General features: G+C 31.3%; 1 protein-coding gene across 1 annotated transcript in view; it reads left to right on the forward strand.

Annotated features, from left to right (window-relative positions):
* The first annotated feature begins 1,824 nt into the window (after nt 1-1,824).
* Nucleotides 1,825-24,783, forward strand: part of LOC113402589 (RNA/RNP complex-1-interacting phosphatase homolog) — a 39,719-nt gene continuing 16,760 nt past the window's right edge. The window contains exons 1-2 of the mRNA XM_064216243.1: nt 1,825-1,949; nt 2,013-2,088. Of these exons, the coding sequence (XP_064072313.1) occupies nt 1,927-1,949; nt 2,013-2,088 (99 nt within the window). The 5' untranslated portion in view covers nt 1,825-1,926. The remainder of the gene's footprint in view (nt 1,950-2,012; nt 2,089-24,783) is intronic.

A 24,783-nucleotide genomic window follows, 5' to 3' on the forward strand; every position in this document is an offset into this window, starting at 1 on the left:
TAGGATCCAATGTCTTGACTGTTGCAGACATGGTCAAATCAGGACCTGCTGATGATGCTGATCCAAGACCATTTATATCAACAATAAAACCAGCTATAAATGCTCGCAATTGCCTACTGCTGATGATGAGCTGTTACATTAAAACAGAGCCTAATTGAAATTTAAGTAAGGATAACGCCACTTACATTTCCCTTACACACATTTTACGACATAGAAGGAATGTCCTGAGTTTTTGACGTAAATAAAAGATACCTAACTAATTTCCGAAGAGAAAACTTTAGTTAAATTCATGTTTGTGAATCACTGAATCCTCTTTTCCCATTCTGTACCCAACTTAAAAAAATCAACCGATGTAATGAATGACCTTTTTTTCTGAGTTTCGATATACCTTAAATAGCTTATAAGATTCGAGGCCTGGGGAATTCAGCTTTCCTTTACTCCTTTAATATGTAGCTTTAACGATGAAGCTTAGATTTTTATGAAATAATTTGTTCTGCAATCTTATGGGACACAAATTGTTATCCTTATTTTTATACCTCACAAGAGTTCTTCAAATTATAATTCATACAGACCTACCGTCAACATCGGCAAAAATCATAATGAAAAGTAGGCATTTACTTGCTCCCTTTGAAGTTGATTTTCGGAACAAATATTTGAATTGTCTTTACTAGTCGTATATAGTCTTTACTGCTCGATTAGTATACTTTACTATCATATCAGTTACTTTCATAGCATTATGTCTTACATCATTTTGCTTACTTCCGTTATTTAGTCAAAAAAGGAACCGCTGAGTATTCTTCCGAGGTATTCCGATGTATATGTATTTGCAAACTTGTAGATCAATAAGAGTTAGATATCATCTTCTCTCTCTCCCCATCAGACTTTTCAAAGAAAAAGTCTCAAGGCTCATTCAGTTCAGCTTAGCAGCCACCCACGATATCCAATTGCCCGTTAATAATTTTTGTAATATACTCCAATGCAGTGATACGACATTGTTCATATTGTACAGCTTCGTGGAAATTTTTTCCTTTTAATTAAACATGCTTTGTATTATCTAGTCAATTGACTTTCTAACCATAGCTTATTACTATCGATAGTGATTCTGAATTGACATTGGTTTTCGCATCACAGGCATGCTAACTGTTGGGTAACTTCCACTACTTGGTTATGGACTTTCGTGGGTACCAACTCACTTAGCGAAAATAAGAGTTCGTGAGCACTCGCTGTCTGAACGAGGAGACAGTGTTAACAGTCTTACAGTGCAGTCATGTCTAGTCAGTCTTATAGTTGTTTTTTTCGAGATAAATAGCTTCATCAAATATATATTTAATGATCTTATGGCTTCAAATATAGATGGCTACCGTAGAGTAGAGTTTTTGCTTGAGAATAAAAAACTCAGAACTGATAATAACACAACTACTTCAAACTATTTTTGACATTCTCCTTCCTAAATCATCCTATAAATGTTGAATGGTTGTTTTAGGCCATTTGGTATTTTTTATATAAATTAATTATTATAAAATGAAGTTGTGAATAATTCAAGTGAGTTTCACATTTTATAATATACATATAGTTTTTATTTTAACAATTATTTATAATTTATCTCTTTAACATCAACAAGATTAAGATTAACAAGGAATTTACTCTTATTTTGCTTATCTTCAAAATTAAATTGTTTTTATTTTTCTCTCGACCGTTCCGATCTAACTTCTTCGTGCTTTTTCTATTGTAGGTGGCATTGGCAAAATACAGATTATTTGTTGGTACAATAAAATAAACTACACAATTGACTTGACAGTTGATATTAATATGGACTATAGAGGTTATATATTTGTGTTGGTGGATTTAAACATTTAAATAAAGAATAAGAACTTTTAGTACATGCACAATAATTAATTATAAATATCGAGTTCATTTAATGAAAAAATGGCGAAACAAATCCCTGACAGGTACGACTATATTGTAAATCAAAATATAAATAGTGACTTGGATTCACATTATTTTCTTTTTAGATGGATACAATACAAAGCCCTTGGTAAAGTCATTGATGGAACAAGGATTATATGCTTTAAAGTACCATTACATACGGTAAGTGAAAATTTTTATAGCTAAGATTCAAACTAATAGTCTATTAAATAAAAATTGGTAAACTTTGTCAAGTGTTACTGTTTATATTTTCATAATTCATGTTTAGTTCATAAAACAGTTGATAATTTGGTAGAAGACTGTATATTCAAGTCAAAGAGATTGATTTTTATTTATAAATATGATATATAACAGAATTAGGATCACATATGGATCCATTATAATATAAATATATTAGAAATATATAATTCGTTAGGTTTTCTTTATTAATTTCGCATTAATTCAAAGTAGGTATTGATGTGTGACAGTAGAATCATTTAAAAGCGAGTTGACTACAGGCATAATTCAAAAGTATATTGCTGGTAAAGTAATTATAATTAAAATTTTTAAGATAAAACTTGAACAACAGTTCGTGTTAAATGATTTTTTAAAACAAATAAAACTAAAGCTTGTTAAAATTTGGAGCGGTAATCAAAATTGTAATCTCACATTAATTAAAAAAAAATGTTGTTTTTTTATTTTATGTTTTTACATTGAGGGGTTTTAAATTGATAGCTTAGATCAGTTTTTATAACAACATATTTGATTATTATAACAAATAGATTATACTTTGAGACTTATGAGACATATAAATTAATAGAAATTCTACTAACGAGGCTTGAAATCTAGGGGACTCAACCTTTAATGTAATTACTGTAACACCTATTAAACTTTCAATAAATTCTCTATTATTATTATTTATTATGTTTATGGCTTCTGTCAATATGTGGACAATTCTGCCAGTGTCAGGGTTGAAAAATACATGTGGTTGCTTGAAACAGCACTTTTTCTTTTTACCAAATGACCAGTAGCACGATCTAAAACAAATGGGACATCACAATATAATATACCAGCACCAACACCCACTAAAATACAAAATAATAAAACTACCTACATAAATATACTTATTATATAAATAATATATACTTAAACTTATTTAAAGTTTAATGTTATATCTTTCAATATACTTAAATAAAATAGTTATAATAGAGATTTCTGAAGAAGACAAAATACAGGACATGTTGAAAGGGCGAGGGAAAGTAGGAGGAAGAACATCATACAGTGAAACAGGAAATCTGGTGCAATCAAAGAAAATATGTTCAAGGGTGCCCTCATCAAGGCCACATTCACATAAAGAGTGGTCCCGAATCCGGATTTTTGATAGAAAATGAGGGCTGCAGTTATGGCCAAGACGCAACTTAATTATTGTCGAAGTAGAAAATTTAGAGCAGTTACGAAATTCAAAAAACCAGGGTATAAAACCTCTAAAACTGAGTTCTTGCATGTAGACTTATTTAGCAAATTTGGTTTTGCAATAATTATGTCGGTATACGTAAAAATTAAATTATTTTAAAAATTTATAATGAGTAATAAGCGCCATCTAGTTTTCTTAAGGTATAGATACAAATAATAAGCATTACATTTTCTTGTCACTGCCATCTACAGGAACATTCTGGTATTATTATGTCTATGATTATGTAAGCAAACAATAAACTTATATTTCAACAGATGGCGATATGTGACTTTAAATTTGAATTGATGTATGAGATTGAAATGGTTATTTAAATTTTTCAAACATTTCAAGAAATCATAATATTCTATTAAGTGTAAGAATTTAATATTTTTCATAGTTTGTCAAGGTAACTCACAGGTACGGCAATTTATTTGCAAATATTCAGCGAATTGTAAAATTAACCAGCAACCTATCCATTAGTACAGTTGTTTAATAATTGAAATTAACTAGTAAGTAATTTGTTAAGAAATATAGACCTACCTACATCACTTTAGGTTACAACAAAAGCACTATTGGTGTAGATTAGAGGATCGAGGGAAAACATTGAAAACTTATCGCCATTTGGTTAATAGAATGAGTCTGTGCTTGAATTAGAAGCATTTGCACCTACATTAGCAAAGGCACGCCGCAATGAAACGCATTATTGGCGTATAAGTACTCACAATATATGTTTGCTTAACTGTAAAACTTGGGCGTTCACTTGACCGTATCACAGTTAGATGACAAACACAGAGCCTCCGATTTGTGTTAATTTGTTATGCATAGCATTTGCATCTACTGTACTACCGTTTATCCCCCTTGATAAGGGATAATTATTATATTTTCTTCAGCAGAATTAGCGACTTAGCTAAGTTGGCTGGCACTGCAATAAAACAATAAAGGCGTTCTGTTTAAAATATAAATAAAAAAAAAAATACATATATTTCGTACACTGAAATTAATAATAACAGTAAATAACCATTTTTTATTAAATAATCCATTCACGCTCGGCTAGATTAAAAATGAGTTTTGTGATTAGTAATTCTGCTATTTTGGAGAGTCGTTTAAGAATCATTTCCCACGGTATCTCTGTTGTTAAAGTTATTTTAAATCTATTCTATTAGAACTTATTTGCGTTATTTGCATACGTATCCATTAAATGTTATAATTATTTATCATAATTGATGTCCCACATGACATTCTGAAATTTCACGATCGTATTCTGCGGTGAGTTGCTAGTTTGTTTTTACAGAATATTTAATATTTGTCATATCATATCAAATCAAAATTATAATACATATTTCTATACATATATTGAATCGTTCAGGAATTCCTTACAAAATTTCGTGGCTCATAAAAGATAAAGTGACTATGGCTAGTCACAATGCCGCGTCTGCCAATAAGGACCCTTACAATTCAGGTTGGATTGCGGGCGAGCACGCGGTGTAGATTGCATGCGTGCCATCACTGAATCGCAGCCATTGTGAATAACTTCCAAGGGCTGTACTATTTTTAATAATAATTTAAAAAATGTTTACAAGTTAATATGGCCATTTGCCAGTTGATTAATTCAAAACAAATATTTATTTTACTTTTGTCTGTCCGTCTATTAGCTCTGAGTAATCTTCAAAATTACATGACATGACATTATGGGATTATTCAAAATTATTGATTTATATCTTTATTTCATTATAGTTTGTTAAATCTATTATAAAAACTTTTAAAATCGTTGCTTTGCTGCCTTAGCCATGGCAAAACCTATATGGTATAAAATAAAATAATTTGCATGACTATGATTTCTTTTGCTTAATTTTAAATTTAATGTTATGTAATTTGTACAAAATTTTTGTTTAAAATGCTATACAAATATATGAACATGCGACTTATTGTATGTGTATCGTTCATCCGATTTATTTACAAAGGTAAAGTTGTTTTTGCACCTTTGTTGAAGGATTTTGGCACAGCACGATCAACATAGAATAGGTTTAATATGGCATGTCGAGAATCAGCTAGATTTTATTTATCTAATATAAATATTTAATATTATATAATTATTTAATATTTTGGAAATAGAAACTAATTCCGATACATTTTTCATCTAAATTCTTATATTTTTATTAATATCTCATTATTAATACCATTATAAAAATATAATTACCGTTATTGTATTCGTATTCTTGTATTAGGGGCGAATACCTTGGTGTATTAGTCTGCGGACCGGCTTTTGATCTTACCACGGAGTTAAATGGAGCATGTGGGACAATTATACAGCTTAAAGAGTCTTAAGATTTCGGTATTCTACTGCCTCCGGTAATTGAGACGTTGATAAAGTTGTTATGTAATGGTAATGTTTAAGATTTAAAGCAACGTGTGTTAAGTTTACTTGAAATGATAAGAGGTTAAGTTTTTAACGCAATTGCTCATAAAAAGATCATAATAATCCTGTTTCTAAATCTATCCTCTATTTGCTTACCGACGTGTCAAAACATTTGTCCTCTATGAAGGGAACTGTCCCGACTTCGTAAGGATTAACCCTGTATTTGATAAAGCGGGTGCCTCATACTGTGCTCTTTGAATAGTAGGTTCTTCTTTATCTCTACATCTTTTGATGTTTTTTTCTAAAGATATAACCCTTCTTTCGTATCTGTGGCGCTTTGATTCCGTTCCTTTATTCAACGGGATCTGATCATAAATTTTCATGTTTTGTTTAGTTTGAATTATAAAGGGATATTACCGTAATGGCAATCGGTAGGTGTAATTTGATATAACTCAGCTATGCAAGTGTTTTTATTGTTATTTACTACCAAGATTAGGTTTCTTATAATTTAAAATGATTCTATATTTTTCATTTCTCACATAATTTTTGTTTTCATCAATGTTTAAAATGTTTGTGTAAAAATTGAATTAATCAATAAATCATATCTTAATTCGTTGATGTTAAATATCCGACATTATATTGGTGATCATAAATAGCAACGAGATAATATCCAATAGCATTAAGGTGGTAACATGGATATGAAATTTATGAGCGAGATAAAAAATAATTCTCGCTGCCAAAGTACTACAATCGATAAACATTTTTTACGAGTGTTTTGACTTTCATCAGCTTAAGCGTTCTCGCAGCCACCAGGCCAGACTAAACACTTTGTGTCAATCAGCTAAATACGTCTTTGATGCATGACAATAACAATATTTTCTTTCGCAATGTACTTTTACGATATCACCTCTAGCACAGGCCACAATTGGTACAACGACATTGATCAGACGATTCCATTATGCACGCACACGAAGATGTCTTATAAAGTTATAAATATTGCTCTTTTCTTATTGTGCTCTTTGTTTTTTTGTCATTTTGTCCAGTTAAGGCTGAGTTATATAAATGTGTGTGTTAGTGGTTGTTTTTATATTTCTAATATTTTATTTACTGATATGAATTGTAAAGCGCGTTAGCGCTAGTTCTGGCATTCTAAAATAATTTTAAAAGGTATAACTTATTCGATTAATTATTATTATTTCAAATATACTCTTTTTGGACTTATTATATCGCACTTGAGTCTCTTTACTGTTGCAGTGTTGATTGTATTTAATATATTGTACAATAATAACATTATTTTCGAAATAATACAAAATTATTAATAAGCTGACTACTGTAACAAGAGACAATAATAAATTAAAAAAAAATACTAATTACGTTATATTATTATATTAATTTTTAATATATATTTTACGCAACGGGATATTTTTATCAATTTTTTGCGTCGTGCATTTAAAGCAAGCTTCTAAATATTTTTGTATACCACTGTGTTGTATCGGTATTGAAATCTGAATCGGACAGTGGTGTTGCGTTTCCAGCAATCAAACCAAATAAAAAAGTCATAAAACGGCACGACAGGCTTGGGAACACTGGGTAGTAAGTAATGACGCCCGATATCGTGCTCTCATTCTATTAGGTCAATAGCGAAAGCCGAATACGTACATTTATTTATCGTTTATCGACACGTAATGATATAACGTTACATGCTCGTAAAATTCAAAACTAAAAACATTCTCGCCTCGTCCTTATTAAAGAAGGGTCGAATAAGTTCCCCTCTCTTCGATCATTTTAAATATTCATCAGTCTGTAAAGGAACACGTAATTAACTAAGAAACTGATCGAGCGTTAGTAATGACGTAGACGCCGAATTCACTCATTCTTCCACGCTAGTTTGTTCGGTGATGTCCGGTCTAACGGAGTCCTTTGAAAGATTACTTAGCTTGTGCCAACCTTTCCTTTGATAAAATTGTACTGGATGATGTAACATACGATAACGAAATATTTTTGTATGATATTTTCTACAGGTTTTCTTTATACTAATTGCAATAAATTTCCCTGTCTTGACTGAAAAAAATATACATATATTCAACGTAAACGGCAAGCGACTTTCTAATGTAGTAGTTTTTTTGTTAAACACCTTAGGAGGTCCATTTGTAGTAGAATCTTTCGGTTACTCAATTGTTGTTAAATTGTATGCGACATTACACCTCAATTATGCGCAAAAATGATGTGTATCCCTAGACAGCTATTGTGTCGTGGACAAGGTAGTCTGTAATTTATATCTTGTCAAACTTCCGTACTGCGTTCAGGGTATCATTTAGTCAATTTAATTTGTGGTTTTGAATAAATGACTGTAACTTTATAATGGTTTTGGCTTTAAAAAAAATTATATACCCGGTTAATGAAGTGCTAAAATGACCGTTAGACTTGGTTTCATTTAGTATTTTTTCCAATATTATGGTTTAAATTGGTAATGCGATGTTGGTTTCATCATTTGTCATTTAAACAATCTGATACTGGAAGAGTATATGCTATGTTATATATTCGATGTCGTAGATTGTAGTAAAATTATTGTTTTTTAAATCATGATGTCATGAATGCCTTCAGATTATGATACGATGGTCGTTGTGGCGAGTTCGCTCTCAATGCGATTCATATAAAAATTATGGCTCGAATTAATTAGGGTTTTTGTATTTAGTTCTTTATTAGTCAGTGTTAAGTAGGGGTTAACATTTATCGTCAAAAGAAAATGAATATATGATTATAAGACAAACCAATTAATAAATTCAAAGTATTCAGACTAAGTTTTATCAGGGGCTTGTATGGAAAATCGCTGATTGAGTTTACGGGATACCAACCGTGACGGATGTTCGGTTGAACGAATTTGGCTTATCAAAGCTAATTTGCGTCACCCTAAAATAAGTTGTTGCCTGTAATATAGATAAAGATATATTATATTCGCTTTTTTTATACTGTTGGTTTTATACAAAAATATAACGCTTAATTTTATGTGTCTATTCATAAGCTATTACCTAAATCGAATCTTATTGAGATTGCTGGAATTTTCTGTCGTCATAAAACGATTGTTATTAAAATTTATTGGGCATGACTATTGAATTACTGACTGAGATGAGCATGTTCTCTTTTATTATTGACGTAGTTTAACATGTTGGTTATTCCAGTTCTATTATTAAGGTCAAACGATAATTGGATCTTGATGTGTTTTACAAATTAACAACCAAAATTTGCTGCAGTCTACATCAGTAAGTAAAAATTTAAGATTACTATCGTGGACTCGCTTCAATATTATTCTCTTAATGCGGTATCCTTATAGTGGAAATGACAAGCGCAGTTCGTGGGTGGTTTATGTGTTCAATCAACGATGGTCGTTGGTTGCACGCGCTAACCAATTACACCACGAAATATTATTGGCACTGCTAGTAACGATAGGCCTGGTTGTGTGTTACGCTATTGTGTAGCCGGCGGTCGTTAGGCGGCGGCTTTTGTAGGACCACCAACTAGTTAAGTTAAAGAGTGTTCAAATAATGAAAAGCTATGCTTTTTATATCTTTTTTTTTAATTTAGACAAATAAAAAGTAATTGATTTGGCCTAAAAAGTTGTTCATAAAGAACCATTTTATATTTATTTTTATGAGAAGTTTTTTCAATTTTAGATGATCCACCTGGGTTTGTTGCTCCATATATTCACATTCATATGCAACCCATGTTCTATACCCTAGATATTATCTAAAGTCATCCACTATATTATTTTTTAATTATTTGAATTTACCAATACATTCAAATCTTCGAATATATTTTCTTTAAATAGACATAAACCTATTACAATCTATAAATAATCTGTCATATTAAAATCGTTTAGAAATGTAATGTAATGAAATAAAACGTGGTCGGGTGATTTATGGATTAGAAGAAAGTGATACAAATGATTATACTATGGAACGGGTATCCTTGGCACGTGGATATGAGTCCTTATTTGTTTATAGAGGCGCGCAAGACCACACAGTAAGCAGGCGATCATCTGCCTATCTCCCGCCCCACCTGTAATCACGCCATCATTACCTCTAATGACGTGTTAACGTTGCTTTATGGGAATGCCAAACATGACGTTCACATTTCGGTCATTTACATTTGTTTGTCCACTATCTTCGTATTGTTTGCTTTCGTCTTCTAAAACAGAGGGCGGCGTTTCGTTTAGCCACTGGAAGGTACTGGTACTTAAGTGCAACTTCGTATTATTTGGACTTTGTTTTCCGATTTCTAGTTACTCGGTCAGTATATTATGTCAATATACTGTCTATGTGTATTACTGAATTTAATACAAGAATATGTGCATAAATAATATTTTGGGTCTATAAAGATATTGTGCTATATATATTTAATAACAAAATAAAATCAGATTATTGTGATTTCGATTGCAATAGGTATTTGATAACATTACGTCTTTATGATACTTTTTTTAAGAAATACATTTTATGTAACAAAATATACGTCTGTCGTGATAATTTTACAAAAGTATAATCCAGTCGCGAGCTTTTCGTGGGATGAATAAACACTTTAAACAAACAGCCACTCAACACGTAGGCGCGAAAAATGAACTCGACACACACGTTCCGCTACAATAGAATAGAAGTAGCAGATAATTTTTTTATTCTTGCGGTTGTTTTGTATTATGCGTCATAAATTTTTGGAATCTTGCAATGTTTTTTTATAAATATTTTTTTTAAATATATATTTATTATTTGTCTAATTATTTTATTAATTTACAAATTTCAATTGTCAGTTATTACTTACTAGCTGTTACCCGTGGCGTTGCTCGCGTAGAATATGAATAATTGAATATATTTACAAATTAACTTAAAATATTACGTTAATGTAAGACCTCTTTGTTGACATTGGTGTGTATTTCATAGATCCTAACTTCAAAAATGACGAACTTCCAGACTAACCTGTATACGGAATGTTAACCCAATTTCCCTCCTCAGGCGTAAAATATCCAGAGACGTTTAAATACCTATGAACTCATTTTTAATCGGTATCCCAAAAATAAAATTTCTATCTTCTAACTTCAAAAATGACGGACTTCCAGACTTACCTGTATACGGAATGTTAACCCAATTTCCCCCTTGGCGTAAAATATCTAGAAACGCTTAAATGCGAATCAAGACATTTTTAATCGGTATCCCAAAAAGAAAATTTCATGCTTCTAACTTCAAAATGACAGACTTCCAGACTAACCTGTATAAGAAATGTCAACCTCTATTTCTCCCCTTAGGCGTAAAATATCTAGGAACGCTTAAATACGTATCAATACATTTTTAATCAGTGGCACAAAAATAAAATTTCTTGCTTCTAACTTCAAAAATAACGGACTTCCAGACTAACCTATATAAAAATGTCAACCCCTATTAAACTCCTTAGAGGTTGAATATGCAGAAACGCTTAAATATGTATCTACTCACTTTTAATTAGTATCCCAAAAATAAAGTTTCACGTTTTTAGCTTAGAAATGACGAACTTCCATAAAAAAATTTCATCCCTTATTTTACACCCTCAGAAGTAGAATATCAAGAAACGCTTAAATACGTATTTACTAATTTTTAATCAGTAGAGCTAGAGATAGAGCTACTTTGGTTCGAAAATATAAATCCCATTTATTCCCTATCCCGAGGGAATTTTGAAAAATCCCTTCTTAGTGCACCTCTAGGATACTCAAGGTATACGTGTGCCAAATTTCAAGTCTCTAGGTCCAGTGGTTCAGGCTGTGCGTTGTCTGTCAGTCACTCAGTAACGGAAGAGTTTTATATAGTATATTGATATTGAAAAAGTATAACCGTCTAAGAACACCCACGTTTGCCTGTACCTTCCGGTCCCTGTTAATACGTCCTTGTTGATTTTGCTGTCGACAAATTTACATTGCTGTCGAATATAGCGATTATGGTCTTTATCGAGGGAGATAGTAGTCTTGTTAAGGTTGAAAAGTCCTAAACGCTCATAAGCTATGTCTAATTCACACTAAGCATTTAGCTTAACTTTGTGAAATTACAACAAAAGTAATGATGCCAATGGTAATGCATTTTTTCGTTTATTTAAAGATGGTCGCTGCAATGTTGATGCTAATTAAATTATCAATGCAGACTTCCTCATTATATTTAAAACGAATTTTCGTCGTAATAATTTATATGGCAACTTATTTTAAAGGTATATTTATTAATAAAAATTTAAATGTATATTTTAAGAATAAAGTCATATCCAATTGTATCAGTATAAATGTGTAAAAATAACTGGTTGATAATAGTCGGTGCTCACGCAGCCTCATCCCGATGACCGACCTGAGGCGCCAGCAGCGTGCGCTACCCGCTGAGACCATAATTCAATAGATTTACTTAAATTTCCCGAATTAATTTTCCATTTGATTACTAAACTTTTATTAAAAATGAAGACGCTCAAAATATTTTCAGTGTTCTCTTTTGCAAAATGCTTTTCTTTGCAGTATTACTTAACTGTCCCCTTATTATAAATCAAATGCAGGCTTGTCTTCGTCTCTTGCAGGCATTTAAGATAAATTTGCTAGGGGAGATTGGGTCTTTTTGTTCATTTTAAAGCAACAACAATATTTGTTACAAAATATTTTGTATATATATATTGTACTAAATTGTAGATGAGCATGTGATGTGTGAACGATATTTTCGAATTGAACAAGAATGAGGTTATTTATATTGACTAGCTTCTTCCTGTGATTTCACCCGAGTTAAACGTTACTGCTCCTCACCTGTAGGATCATAGGTAGCACGGGATATTTAAGGCAAGTAGTTTTATAATGTAGTTTTTTTTTTAAATAGAACTGTTAGGTTCCTATGTAAGCGCGTTTATATAAACAAATCAAACTCAGTTTTATAACACTAGCGGAGATTTCTCACTCGACATTTTTTTACCTTTCGAACCTTTTTTGTGTTTGCCATTATTATTTATTTCGTTACAGGCAAATTGAAAATTATATTTGTAAATTTCTAGCTGAACCTGCGGCTTTACCCGCGCGAAATTTACAAAACTTTACTGTTAGCAAGCAAGCCACCCAACATTTTACTTCCTCGTGAGGGTGAATTAAAAAATGTACCCTATCTCCTTTCTTGGGACTATCTCCATAACAAATTTCAACTTAATAAATTCAGTGGTTTTAGCGTGAAGAGGTAACAGACTGAGTTACTGTCGCATTTTTAATATTAGTATAGATTTATCTATTTTGTAATTATATTTATTATTATTAATCTAATTTTTCTTCTATCGTGTCAATAAAATACGATCAAAATAAAAATTTCTCGGTTTTTCTCAGGTTCTTGAACACAGCAGTGTCTCTGTTCTTTAGGGCTTGTAAACAATTAGCTAACGAATATATCAACGTCTAAAATCAACTTAAGACATCTTTCTACATATGTAATAAGGGGTGTGTCGAAAGCGGAAAAATATCTAATATGTATTTAATGTTTAAAATATATATTTATTAAACGTGTATATCTACAGTTTTAATTTGCATAAACAAGTAATTTAATTAAAAAACGATATATGGTGTTGTAACGATTATTAAATATTATTATATAGATAATAAGAACTTTAAAAAGAAGAATTGGACAAAGACATTTGCTAATATCATCGCCTGTTTACGAAATTGTCATAAGAAAAATAAAGATACTCAGCCCTGTACTGAACGTCTAAAACCCTCCTCACGTGTGACAGCTATGCATTTGTTTGTCCGCAGCTGCGGTGCCGACAACATATTTATTGTGCTCATTAACCTTCAAGAACGCTATTTAATTGTCGGCCGTTTTTTATTCACTTCACCTTTGACCCGTCTGCGACTTATTGCTCCTCGGTCGCTCTTTGAAAGGAAACTGGATGGTTATTTATTGTGCTATGAGACGAGGATACGTGTCGTTTTGATCTTTGTGGCGCTTGTGAGCTCGTCTCTATGATTTATGTTGTTTTAAGGACATGTTATTACTTCACACTATTCAGCGTCATGACGTTTTAAAAGAGTAAATGTTAAGGGAGTCGAGTGAAAACTCATAAGACATTAGACTTTAGGTTATACAAATAATTCCTACTTTGATTAAATGGAAAAGGAGTCAGATTTCAACAAGAAAATAAATTAGACGAATGCTACTTAGTGGTAAGTCTTTGTGCAAGCCCGTCTAGGTGGACACCAACCACTCATTAGATATTCTACCGTTAAACAGTTTTTCAGTTTTAAGAGTGACTTAGCCAGCGTATTCTACAGGCACAAATTAAATAACATCTTACTTCCCAAGGTTGATGGCGCAAGGAATGGTTAATAGCGCTTACGACGCCATCGTCAATGGTTGATGGTGACCCCTGCCCATTTGCTCGTCAGACTACCGATTTGATACAAAAAAATGAAAATCTTAAAATAACACAGTGTTTTTTTTATACATATCAAAAAACGAGTTCTTGTTGAAACATCGTATTCAATAATAAAAATAGTTTCATATATAATTATTTAATTTTAAGATCATATCGAGCTCCATACACAGTACGTAATACAAGATCCTCAAAATATTAATACATACAGCAAATATTACGATTATAGAATATCCGATTTAGAATGTTGAAAATTGACAATTAATAAATCCTATAAAAATTCTAATTGCGTGAAGTATAAAATAGTAGAAAATAGTCATTGAGAACAATCATATTATTATTATTTCTGACCTATTTGTGTTTTAAGTCTCTTTAAGATGTGATTCAATTACAGTGACTGTTTAGTATATCTAGACCGCCCCTTATAGGTAATATTTACTTATAACTAAATATACATCAGTTATTACTTCATTAATATAATTTATACAGTGGTAGAGAGGGTAACGGCTAGACACATTTAGCTCATCTCTATAAAACCGTAACACAATATTTATAGAGATATTCCAATAACTAAACATCATCGTCATACAAATATACATATAAGCTACAAGTCTTTTTTATTTCTAATTTTGTAACATTTAGGGTTTTATAATCGTCACAAATAGGAAACATTTGGTACATTGTGATTGGTTAGCTTTATGCTATTGTTAAAAGAAATCTTTATCACAATGAAAATGTTGCTACTATTGTTCTGGAACTTTCTATCTAAGCGAGTTATTCACTTTGGTATTGACGTCTTCATACGCGCTATCGCCAACAGTAAATTGTGGTATCATGTCTATAGCTTCGTCGGTATGGAACCGTTTATTGATTGGTATCGTAGTTTGTCCGCTGTTCACTTTGAATAAAATTCGAATTATAATTAATCACGGTTCTGTCGCGTGGGAGAGCGTCGCGTACCAAGCGACGATCTATCATATTTTGTGATAACGCCACTAGGACGCATCTTGTGAACGTATTGGCTCGGTCGGGTTTGGAACTCACCTATGTGACAACATTCAGCGCAATACTAAACAAGCATTTTGTTAAGAGAACATGATCACTTATTCTTCCGTGGGAAGACTTTTTGTAATGTGAATATTCTTAATATGCTTTACAATGACCTTAGGCGAAATCATTCCTTTTTTTATTCTGTTTCTATTTTATTGCTATATTTGAATTTAAAAATGCTTCGATGGTAGCGATATCATTGATGCGACTGCATTTTATTACATTTTCTAAGAATCGCTATCCAATATCGTCTTTAAATTTCACTTCCAATAGCAGCGTAGATTGATTGTAAACTTGGGACCCTCGGGCTACGACGGAGGCTGCTGTCAATTGAGTTTGTCTGCAAGCTTCGTGTACTTTAATAGAGCACTGAACTAAGTTGAACACTAACTACTATTAATATTGTTGCATAAAGTGAACCTATCTATTATAATTTATTGTCTTAAGATTCTTTTGTTTTCTTTTTAATGGAGCAGTTCTATACTTACTGAACTTAATTTGTTTGTATAGGTCTATATGAAAGAAGTATATTTGATCAGCATTTTGTATTCATTGTATATTTGGCCAACGAGCTCTCTTTGTCTGTCCCCTTTCACTATGTTCCCACGTTTTAGCCTCTTAATCACGTCAGCTCTGCGCGCGCGCCTAATATTGCACTTTAATGTGTTTATTAAGCGCCATTCCCTTTAATTGCACACCATTTAACATACAATATGCAGTGGTCTTTTGCATGCTAGTTAAACGTGGATGCGATTACATGTTTTAATGTAGCTTTAAGCATAACAGATATTATGGACTCGTTTATTTGATAACTATATAAAAATTATATTGTATTATGATTCATATTGTTATGACGATTACTTTTTATCGATTAGCACCATTATATATATAAAACGTTTTTTCTTAAGGTTATGAAGTAAAAGTTTTTATTTTGTCACTAACAACGTAATTTTATAATGCTTAATTATTATACTTTTGTTTTAAGTAAAACACATAGATACGTATATTTTAGGTGTCGCATCTTGTATTTTTTTTTAAATTATTCTGATTCTAATAGGAGTATGTGATAAATAAACGACGGCATTTAATACAGTCTGTTATTTAGTAACTATAAGTATACTGTGAGCATTAAACGGTCAATGAATAATAGTAACGTTTAACTCTGTTTGCCCGGCCATTATGTCAACACGAATGCCTTAATAGTCGGACATAAGTCTTGGATCGAAAGTGTTGATAAATAGCCTCGTGTCACCATTACCGAATGTGATCTACGCCTCTCATTAGCTCCCTTTAAATGAGATATCACTCGGTGATTAAGCGACAACACGGCGTGATTATTTTATTACATTCCAAACTTATTAAATAGTTAACCGATTTATGTTTTAATATTAACGGTGAGGTTAATAATCCTATGTTTGTAGGTGGTCTGACAAAAGTATTTCTATATGTTAAATTTTACACAAAATAGACACGATAGAATCGTGAATATGGTACGTTACAGAGAACTTGTCTTTTAAGAAATTAAATATGTATATTATTTTGATAAATAAAGGGTCTGGTCCTCACAATATATATATTTCATTATTTTATAATTGGAACGGTAAAGTCTTGATATTGTGTAATTCTAGGTACAGAGATGTTGAAGCAGGCAGTTTTTTTTTTAAATATTACCTAAGTCTCTAAAAATCGAAGTTTTTTTTGGGAATAACGTATTATATTTTATAAATATATTATAACTTTTTTATTAATGTGAACAAATATAATAATGCACATAAAAGTAGTTACACTAATTATTTGTGTACTATATTGTCTTCTTCACCAAAAACGTTTTAATTTGGAAAACATTGATTTTAACTTCGTATGCATACATTAGCAGATATTAGCGGTGCGTACGTTAATAAATATAAATATATAGTGATTGAATATAAATTTATGACGTTAATAACTTTCTCATATTCTTTTTTAAACGGTTCTTTTCGGAACACAAAAATTGATAGTTTAATTTTGTTGTTTTCGATTGTGAGTCGTTAGTGTCACTGGAACGCTTTGGGCGATGCAAATGAAGACGTCCAGGGAGAATTCGCCTTTGATTTACAATGTTTTAAAGTGGCAGAGATGGGAACGAATGAGATTTTATCAGAGGAAAGCGAAATATAAGAATCTTTATGTGATCAGCGTAGACAGTTATGTTATTACGTTGTTTGTTTGCATGTAGAATTATTACTTTGCATTTAAATTTCATTTATATTTTAATCATTTTATGCATAATTGATTAAATTAAATTGAATTATTGATTTTTATTGAATTTTTCATAATTTTATAATAAAGAGTATTTTCATTTGATATTTTTAATGTATAATCCGTATTGTATAATGTTTAACTGCTTTACAATACAAAAGCTTTCTTCTATAATACTAATAATTTTATCGTGCTTGCATACCAAAAAGTAAATTTTTATCCATAAATATTTTTACATAGTAAAAAGTTAAATATAATATTATAAAAAGGATAGGTCATATTTAGTTAAAAAAATTTACAAAATGTTTCAATTACGTCTTCAGTATAATAAAAAAATAATATAGTAAGCTTACTATTAAAACCGGTTTCAGCTAGTTTAGTATTAGGTTATGTTGAACCAAATTATTAAATGTTATAACATCTCTAAATATGTATATCTCTTTTTAATTAACACATTTTATTATCACTTTGCCAGCTTATTGCTAACCTGCATTAAGTTTGGAGATCGTCGTCACATAATCTATGTATTCTTAATGAAATTATTCATCAATTATACAAAGTTTTATAGTTCTATTCATAAATGCATATTTAGTAAGATACGAAATGATCCCAGAAGTTCGCCTCGTAAATCATAACTTCCACCATAAGCTATAGAGTGAGTTGTTAATGCTTATAACTGAAATAAGGCTAATGAACTATTGCGCAGTCTTCTTTCGCTAAGTTGTGTTCATATGCAACAGTATCAAAAACTAGAAAGATTTCTCTAAAAACTATTTATGTCACATTAGCATACCCTTTTATATGTTACAATGTTGTGTATATTGTTTTACTTACGTTTTAAACATTAGTTTACCTTGTAAATTTATCTTTATTACTTAGGTCTTCACTTCGGATAAAAGTTGGGGTCAAACGATCATATTAATCGTTAGCGCGAAGGCTTTTGCTTGAATTCTTATCTTATAATTTAATTTACACGCGTATAACGCTTGTTGATTTGTAAATTTATCACCGATAATTCAGAGTTTATCTGTTAAAAATCTTAATTTCTTTATTATATCTATTTCCTTACTATTTAATTTGAAATGAAATTTTGATAATTGCTTGTCTTTCGTCTATATTGTTGTTTGGCTAATCGTCTACGGTGTAATACCAATGTTGCGTTTGAATTATTCGATTTCGGCCTTCTCGATCCCGTTCATGTCTCTTTCAGTTCATGCACACAAGAACAAGTTTATGAACAGTTATATTGTATATTTATTGGTTTATATTTTGTATATTGATACGAAAAAAAATAATCAATTGGAGTTTGAAATCTTAACTGTATACTAAGACTATTTTACATTTCTTGTTTCTGTTTTGTCACGTTCAGTAACTACCGTTAAAAAAGAATGTATTCTATTATTCAAAGCTTCTTATAGTAATTAAATCAATATTTTATAGTAATTAATTCTGACTAATATAACAAGATCGATATGGTGCGAACGATTGCAACTGTAATTAAAACCCATTCTAACTTGCAAGGTTATTATGTAAAGCAGTTTTAATGAGGCCTCTTCATCTGGTACTACTATGAGGACAACACCTGCGAGGGGCTGAACATTAATAGAGAGGTGTGTCGCCACGCCCCGAATGTCGACTGCATGTTTCGCAACCTGCTGCATGTTGATTTTATGCTGTGCGAACCCGTTGCGGAGAAATTGCTTTTTAATAAAGTATTAACTATTTCTCTGCTGAGATTGAATACAAATTTGCACTTTAGATAGACCGTAAATTATCTGAATGTTGAATTGAGAGTAAAGCCAAAGTGTGCGTGATTCTCCCCGCTGAGTAACGTTATAATATTTTTTTAAAGATTTATTATAATATAACGAACAGCGTTAACCCTTTTTTAATAATAAAATTTTATTGATTGTCCATTTATTTTCAAAAATGTTGTTATTGCTTCTTTGGCTTAAAATGTTTCATAAAAGTACACATTTTATTCAAGTAGGTACCAAAATTCCGAATAATCTTAAATTACAAGGCGCATATACCATTTTATTATTTTATTTTACAATGTGTTATAACGCTAAACAGTTGCCAAATCATTTTGCTGACACCTTATTTTATTTTACGATACCTAATTTGACTTGTGGTATTTCGTATCTTCTGCTTTAAAAGATATGGGCGTGAATTAATGATAAGTTCTAAATGTGCAATTTGATTAGGTACTTCTTTACGTATGTTATGATGGACCGAAAATAAAAAAATGATAGTATGTTAGATCCGTGATTAAGATAAATATTTATTTGTGTTGCCTATTATGTGCTCTACGCCTTTATTTATTATGTTGACATATTGTAAGTTTTATAATTGTAATTAGAAATTTTTGACCTCTAAATCTAGTGCTATATTTTATAACTAACTTGAACAATAAATGCAAATAAACAAATATTTTTATTAATTCAAAGTAAAATGTATACAGTGAGAAATATATAAATTATCATTGAAATACTTATGATACCTAACCTACCTTTGGGTTTGGTGTTAATCTCTATAAAGATTTGTTTAGACTTCCTATTAGTGGCCGCCTCTACTTTTGGAAATGAAGATAAATCATACATTTTAAATTGCTATAGTCTAAGCTTTGTGTTAGTAGACAGCCAGTCAAGATTATTTAGTCTTTATTTAGTCTTTTATTATTATAGCTTCTGTTTCGCTTATATTACATTATTAAAATTAAATTTATCATAATTATTCTTTTATTAGTAAGTCGATTTTTAATTATGTGTCTGCTACAGCATGCTATCTCTTTAAGTTGTTTGGTCGGCTGCGGCGCCGGAGCATTTCTCACGAATTTCGCTGCGCGGCGCCTGCGCGTGGGCGGCCTATCATACGCCGCCATCGCACGTCGCACTGAATACACTTGCCTCACACACTAATATCATCCCCTTTAACCTATCACTATAAACATAAGGTTCATATTACTAGTAAGTCTCTCCTTACTATTCGTTAGATCATACGAATGCCCTTTGTTGCCTAGTGCGTCTAATTAGTCAGACTGTTTAGTACTATGCTCGCCCCGGGCTAACATTAACTACGGTGCACAATACGAAACGATGTGATTTGTTAAGGTACGAAATTTACTATGGATAGATTAATTTTTAAGATACTATATTTTCCTTTTTTTTTTTTTGTTGGTACATAAAGAATGCCCACCATGTACCGCCTTGAGGCATCGAATAAAACATCGTTTTCATGTACATTATGACAATTTATATCGCGGTTTCAGGGCGCCATCAATACGCCTACAAGGACACAATATTTTCATATTATATTGAACGTCTGTGCAAAGAAGGCATTGTGTTTCAAAAGTCGTGGTGAGATTCATCTGTCTGAGAATATTCATAAGTGTATTTTCATATTTAGCATTGCCATTAAATCTCCTTGTCTGATGCTTTTAAGTAGGTTCGGTATTATTGACAGCAAGATATATCAGAGTCATGGAAAGCAACACAACATACTTATAACTCACGCTTGTACGGTCTTCATAAAATATTTTTTTATAAATTATGTTTTTCTTTTTATGTACTCAACCTACTTATTGATATAAAATTTAATGTATTATTATAAAAAAATACTCGTTAAAAACATTACTTAATTGATTGTCTTTTATATTGTGTCAAATTTAAATAATTATAATAAAACAATATAATGGCATTCATACGATAAGTTATCCTATGCTAGGTACTCAATAAGAAGACATAGATGGGTACATTAGTGGTTGTAATTAACGTAATTGTTAGCCCTTGTTCTTTCCGCTCTGGTATTAAAAAGGGTATATCGGCTACTGATTTGTCGCGATAAGGCGATTTATCTTCAATAAATTTATCGCTCAATCAACGTCGACGCTTGCGCCGGTTCGCGCGGCCGCTGATTGGATTTCTTCATAATTACATCTTTTGACACGTACGCGCTAAGTTTCGTACTTCTCGAGCCGCCAGGGCATGAGATCGTGGGAGCACCGTGTAATCAGCTTTCTTGACCGTCTTGTTTTGATTTCAAACCATGGAATTATACATTAAACTGAATAATGGCTCTTGCAAAAAAACAATAATTATTTTTTTAGTTTATTAGTAAAGTTATTTTTTAATATATAATTAATACAAAAGGCGTATCCTGAAGAAAAATCACCAATAAGAAGTAAATATGTTTAATCTTCAATTTTCTTTAATTAATTAAGCTGTCCTTATTATTTTTGCTATGGGTCGATTATTATTTTTTTATTCATCGTTCTGTTTTCAAAAATTCAATGGTAATGAAAGGTGGGTGTACCGCGTCGTTTTTTTAAACGGTTTAGTTGTTGCGAGAGACATTTGGTGGTTATTAACTGACAGGGCTGTCGGGTATGCGAATATTCATCGTAATAAAATTCCATTTACATTTCCATTTGCGAACTTTAAAGTTAATTTATGTACATAAGCACAAATAATATACAATTGGTGTTGACTTGAATGTTTTTTTTGATCATTAGCGCCGTTTTAATACTGTATGAAAAAAGAATTTGGCAGGCATTGACGGTCTGTCGTCTGTCCGACGTCAATCCTCCTTCCCATGCTTTTACCCAACAGTTACTCTGCTATCATATGAGGGGCGAAAGCTATATGCTCAGCGATGATGTGTCAATTTTTTTTCATCAAAGATTTATTATTAATGTTAATTTCTCAATTACATATTTGACAGAAAAATCTTACTTCAATTGTATAAAATACCCAAACTGGAGATTTAAACGTGCGGTAACGCAAATAAAGGAACACAATCTTGCAACACTCGAAAAATGATATCAGGTAAACTGACCATATGTATTAAGTTATTTCAGATAAAGTTACAAGTTACGATTTTAAAGGTAGCGGCTATTAAATTTATTTAAACAGATTTAGCTCTGTAACGCCAAATAAATATCTTCGTTTAAATAATTAAATTTTTACGCATAAACATAAGTCTCCAAACTGAATACATTGATACTTAGGTATTACGTTGTCTTTATAAGTATTAAAAAGAAGAAAACTAAAACCTAAAATAACATATTTGAAATAAAATATCTTTAATAAAATAAACGCCCTTATAGTAAAGGCTTGGATGCTTTTAAAGGACGCCATTAAAGCCTATCACTCCACCCAACTCGTTTCAGAACCGATTTTCGGCGCGGTGGTCGCAATTAGGCGCGATAAATGCCCCCGACATCCGATCCACTAGCTTTTATTCGATTAATCGATCGAAACGAAAACGGAATCCGATTTTTACGGGTCATTTCTTTTAGTTGTTTATGAAGAATTTTACTGGATATATCGAATGATCGTTTTAGTGATCGAGGAACGAGTTATAATTTAGCATCTAGTTTAATCCATACAATTGTGACTATACGTTTACTTTTACTTTCTAATTGGAGCCCGTATGTTCTTGAAATAATAATTGACTTGAAATCAGTAAAATATGATTTAAGAGTATCGACCGTTGACAAGGCCCGCATGCATGAAATGGTCGCCACATATCAATTATGTTGACACCAATTATTACTTAAGTCATTATACTACGTAACTTGTAAATTTTATGACTTACTTTTATTACTAATTACAATACAAGAGCATTGGTCATGTTCGAGGTCCGTCTATTGTCATATAATATATGACATCTATGATCATTTATGAGACATCACGTCAAGCATTACTTATCGATATTTTTGTAATGTCATTTGACAAATATTTAGGCTTATTGAACATGTAAGATTAATATTTGAATGGTACAACTCCACCTTTTCTAAATCTACCGCATGAAATCTATCGGTGTCAAAAGGGAAAAGAGCGACTAACGATATTTAAAACAATAACAAAAGTCCCTCCATTACAAGGCGACAAAACCCTAATATCAATATGACACAATGGAAACAATAGTTGCTCTCTGTCAATTATGCCATCATTACCATTCGAATAAACGGTCTAACAGATCACAGTAGAAAAAAGGTATCACAACCGTGCAATGCAGCTTGGGATGCGTATTCAATGGGATGGTGTTAAAATGAATTCTATAGTAACGGGAGTAAAATTATGGATTCTTTCATATTCTGACTGATGATACTGCATTTTGGAGTCAACGCAAGATTTATAAATTATTTATAGACTGCAGTGTTGGTGAATTTTCTTTACTGATGATATTATTCGTATGTAAGAATACAAATAATTAGTGGTCGTTATGACATGAGAATTTATCATTCAGAATGTGTATTATTTAACTACATTATATTTTATAGAATAAAAGATAACTTTGATCTAGTGTTTAGAGTTACAAATTCCGTTTGTATATCGTGTCTTACAGTAAATTCTGTTTTGCTTTCGATCGGTGTTGTTTTGTGAATACCGTTCAATTGAAATTTAATACTTTGATCTAAAGTTGACTCACCCAAAAGCGTGATTTTGTGTCATGTCAGCATGTTTTATGAGGCGTGTCTTATTTTGGCGTACGAAATATGTGATTATTTTAAATACAATGTCTGTATCACTTTCGGTTTCAATAAAAAAAAAGGTTGTTTTTTTTTTCATAAATGTTGGACGAAAATGAAGTTTTCGATACAGCTAGTTTCCTTTCTTATTCAATAAGGTCAATTATGATAATATGCTTTTTTTAGTTGCAGAATGGCTAGTATAATAAGCATAATAACATAGTTGAAATTGTAGATAAAAATGTTACAGTTTGTTTTACTTGCAATAAGGGTCTAATAAAATCCAGCTATATTAATTTATTATGTGGTAAAATCAATATTTTTATATAGAGTTAGCGACAAGCATTGTGTTCCGACGAGAACTGTTAGTAAATTTATAACATTGTCGTAAGTATATTTTTCTAGACTAGATTTCTGTAAAGTACGTTTATTTGAAACTTTACCGATTGAGAAATTAAAAAACAGTTCCATCCATTCCGTTCCATTGATTTCAATACAGGATATATTAATTTAATGGTACAAAGCTTAGTATATTATATTGTAGTTTCTAGTAAGTTTTGTTATTAGTACATATTAACATACGAGTAATTTCTTGGTAATGGTAGTCGAATTATTTAGAAAACTTTTCCTTAAGACGAGAGATTACTATTTAAAATACAAGTGGAATAGGCTTGAAAATATTTTAAGTAAATATTTTAAAGTGAATCTAGGTTGAGCCGATGCGTGTAAACATCTCGAATTTGCATACTGTCTTATCTTAATTAATTTATCCGCATAAAACTGTAATTATACCTGCAGGTGGTGACTTCTTTTCCATGTTTGCAGATGTAAAGTTGTGTGTCGTAAAAATGACAAATTTACTTTTATCGCCTTACACGACACATGCAAGTAATGCGTCGTCGCGTCGTATGTTTG

This window comes from Vanessa tameamea, chromosome 11 (genome assembly GCF_037043105.1).
Source record: "Vanessa tameamea isolate UH-Manoa-2023 chromosome 11, ilVanTame1 primary haplotype, whole genome shotgun sequence".
Classification (NCBI taxonomy): Eukaryota; Metazoa; Arthropoda; class Insecta; order Lepidoptera; family Nymphalidae; genus Vanessa; species Vanessa tameamea.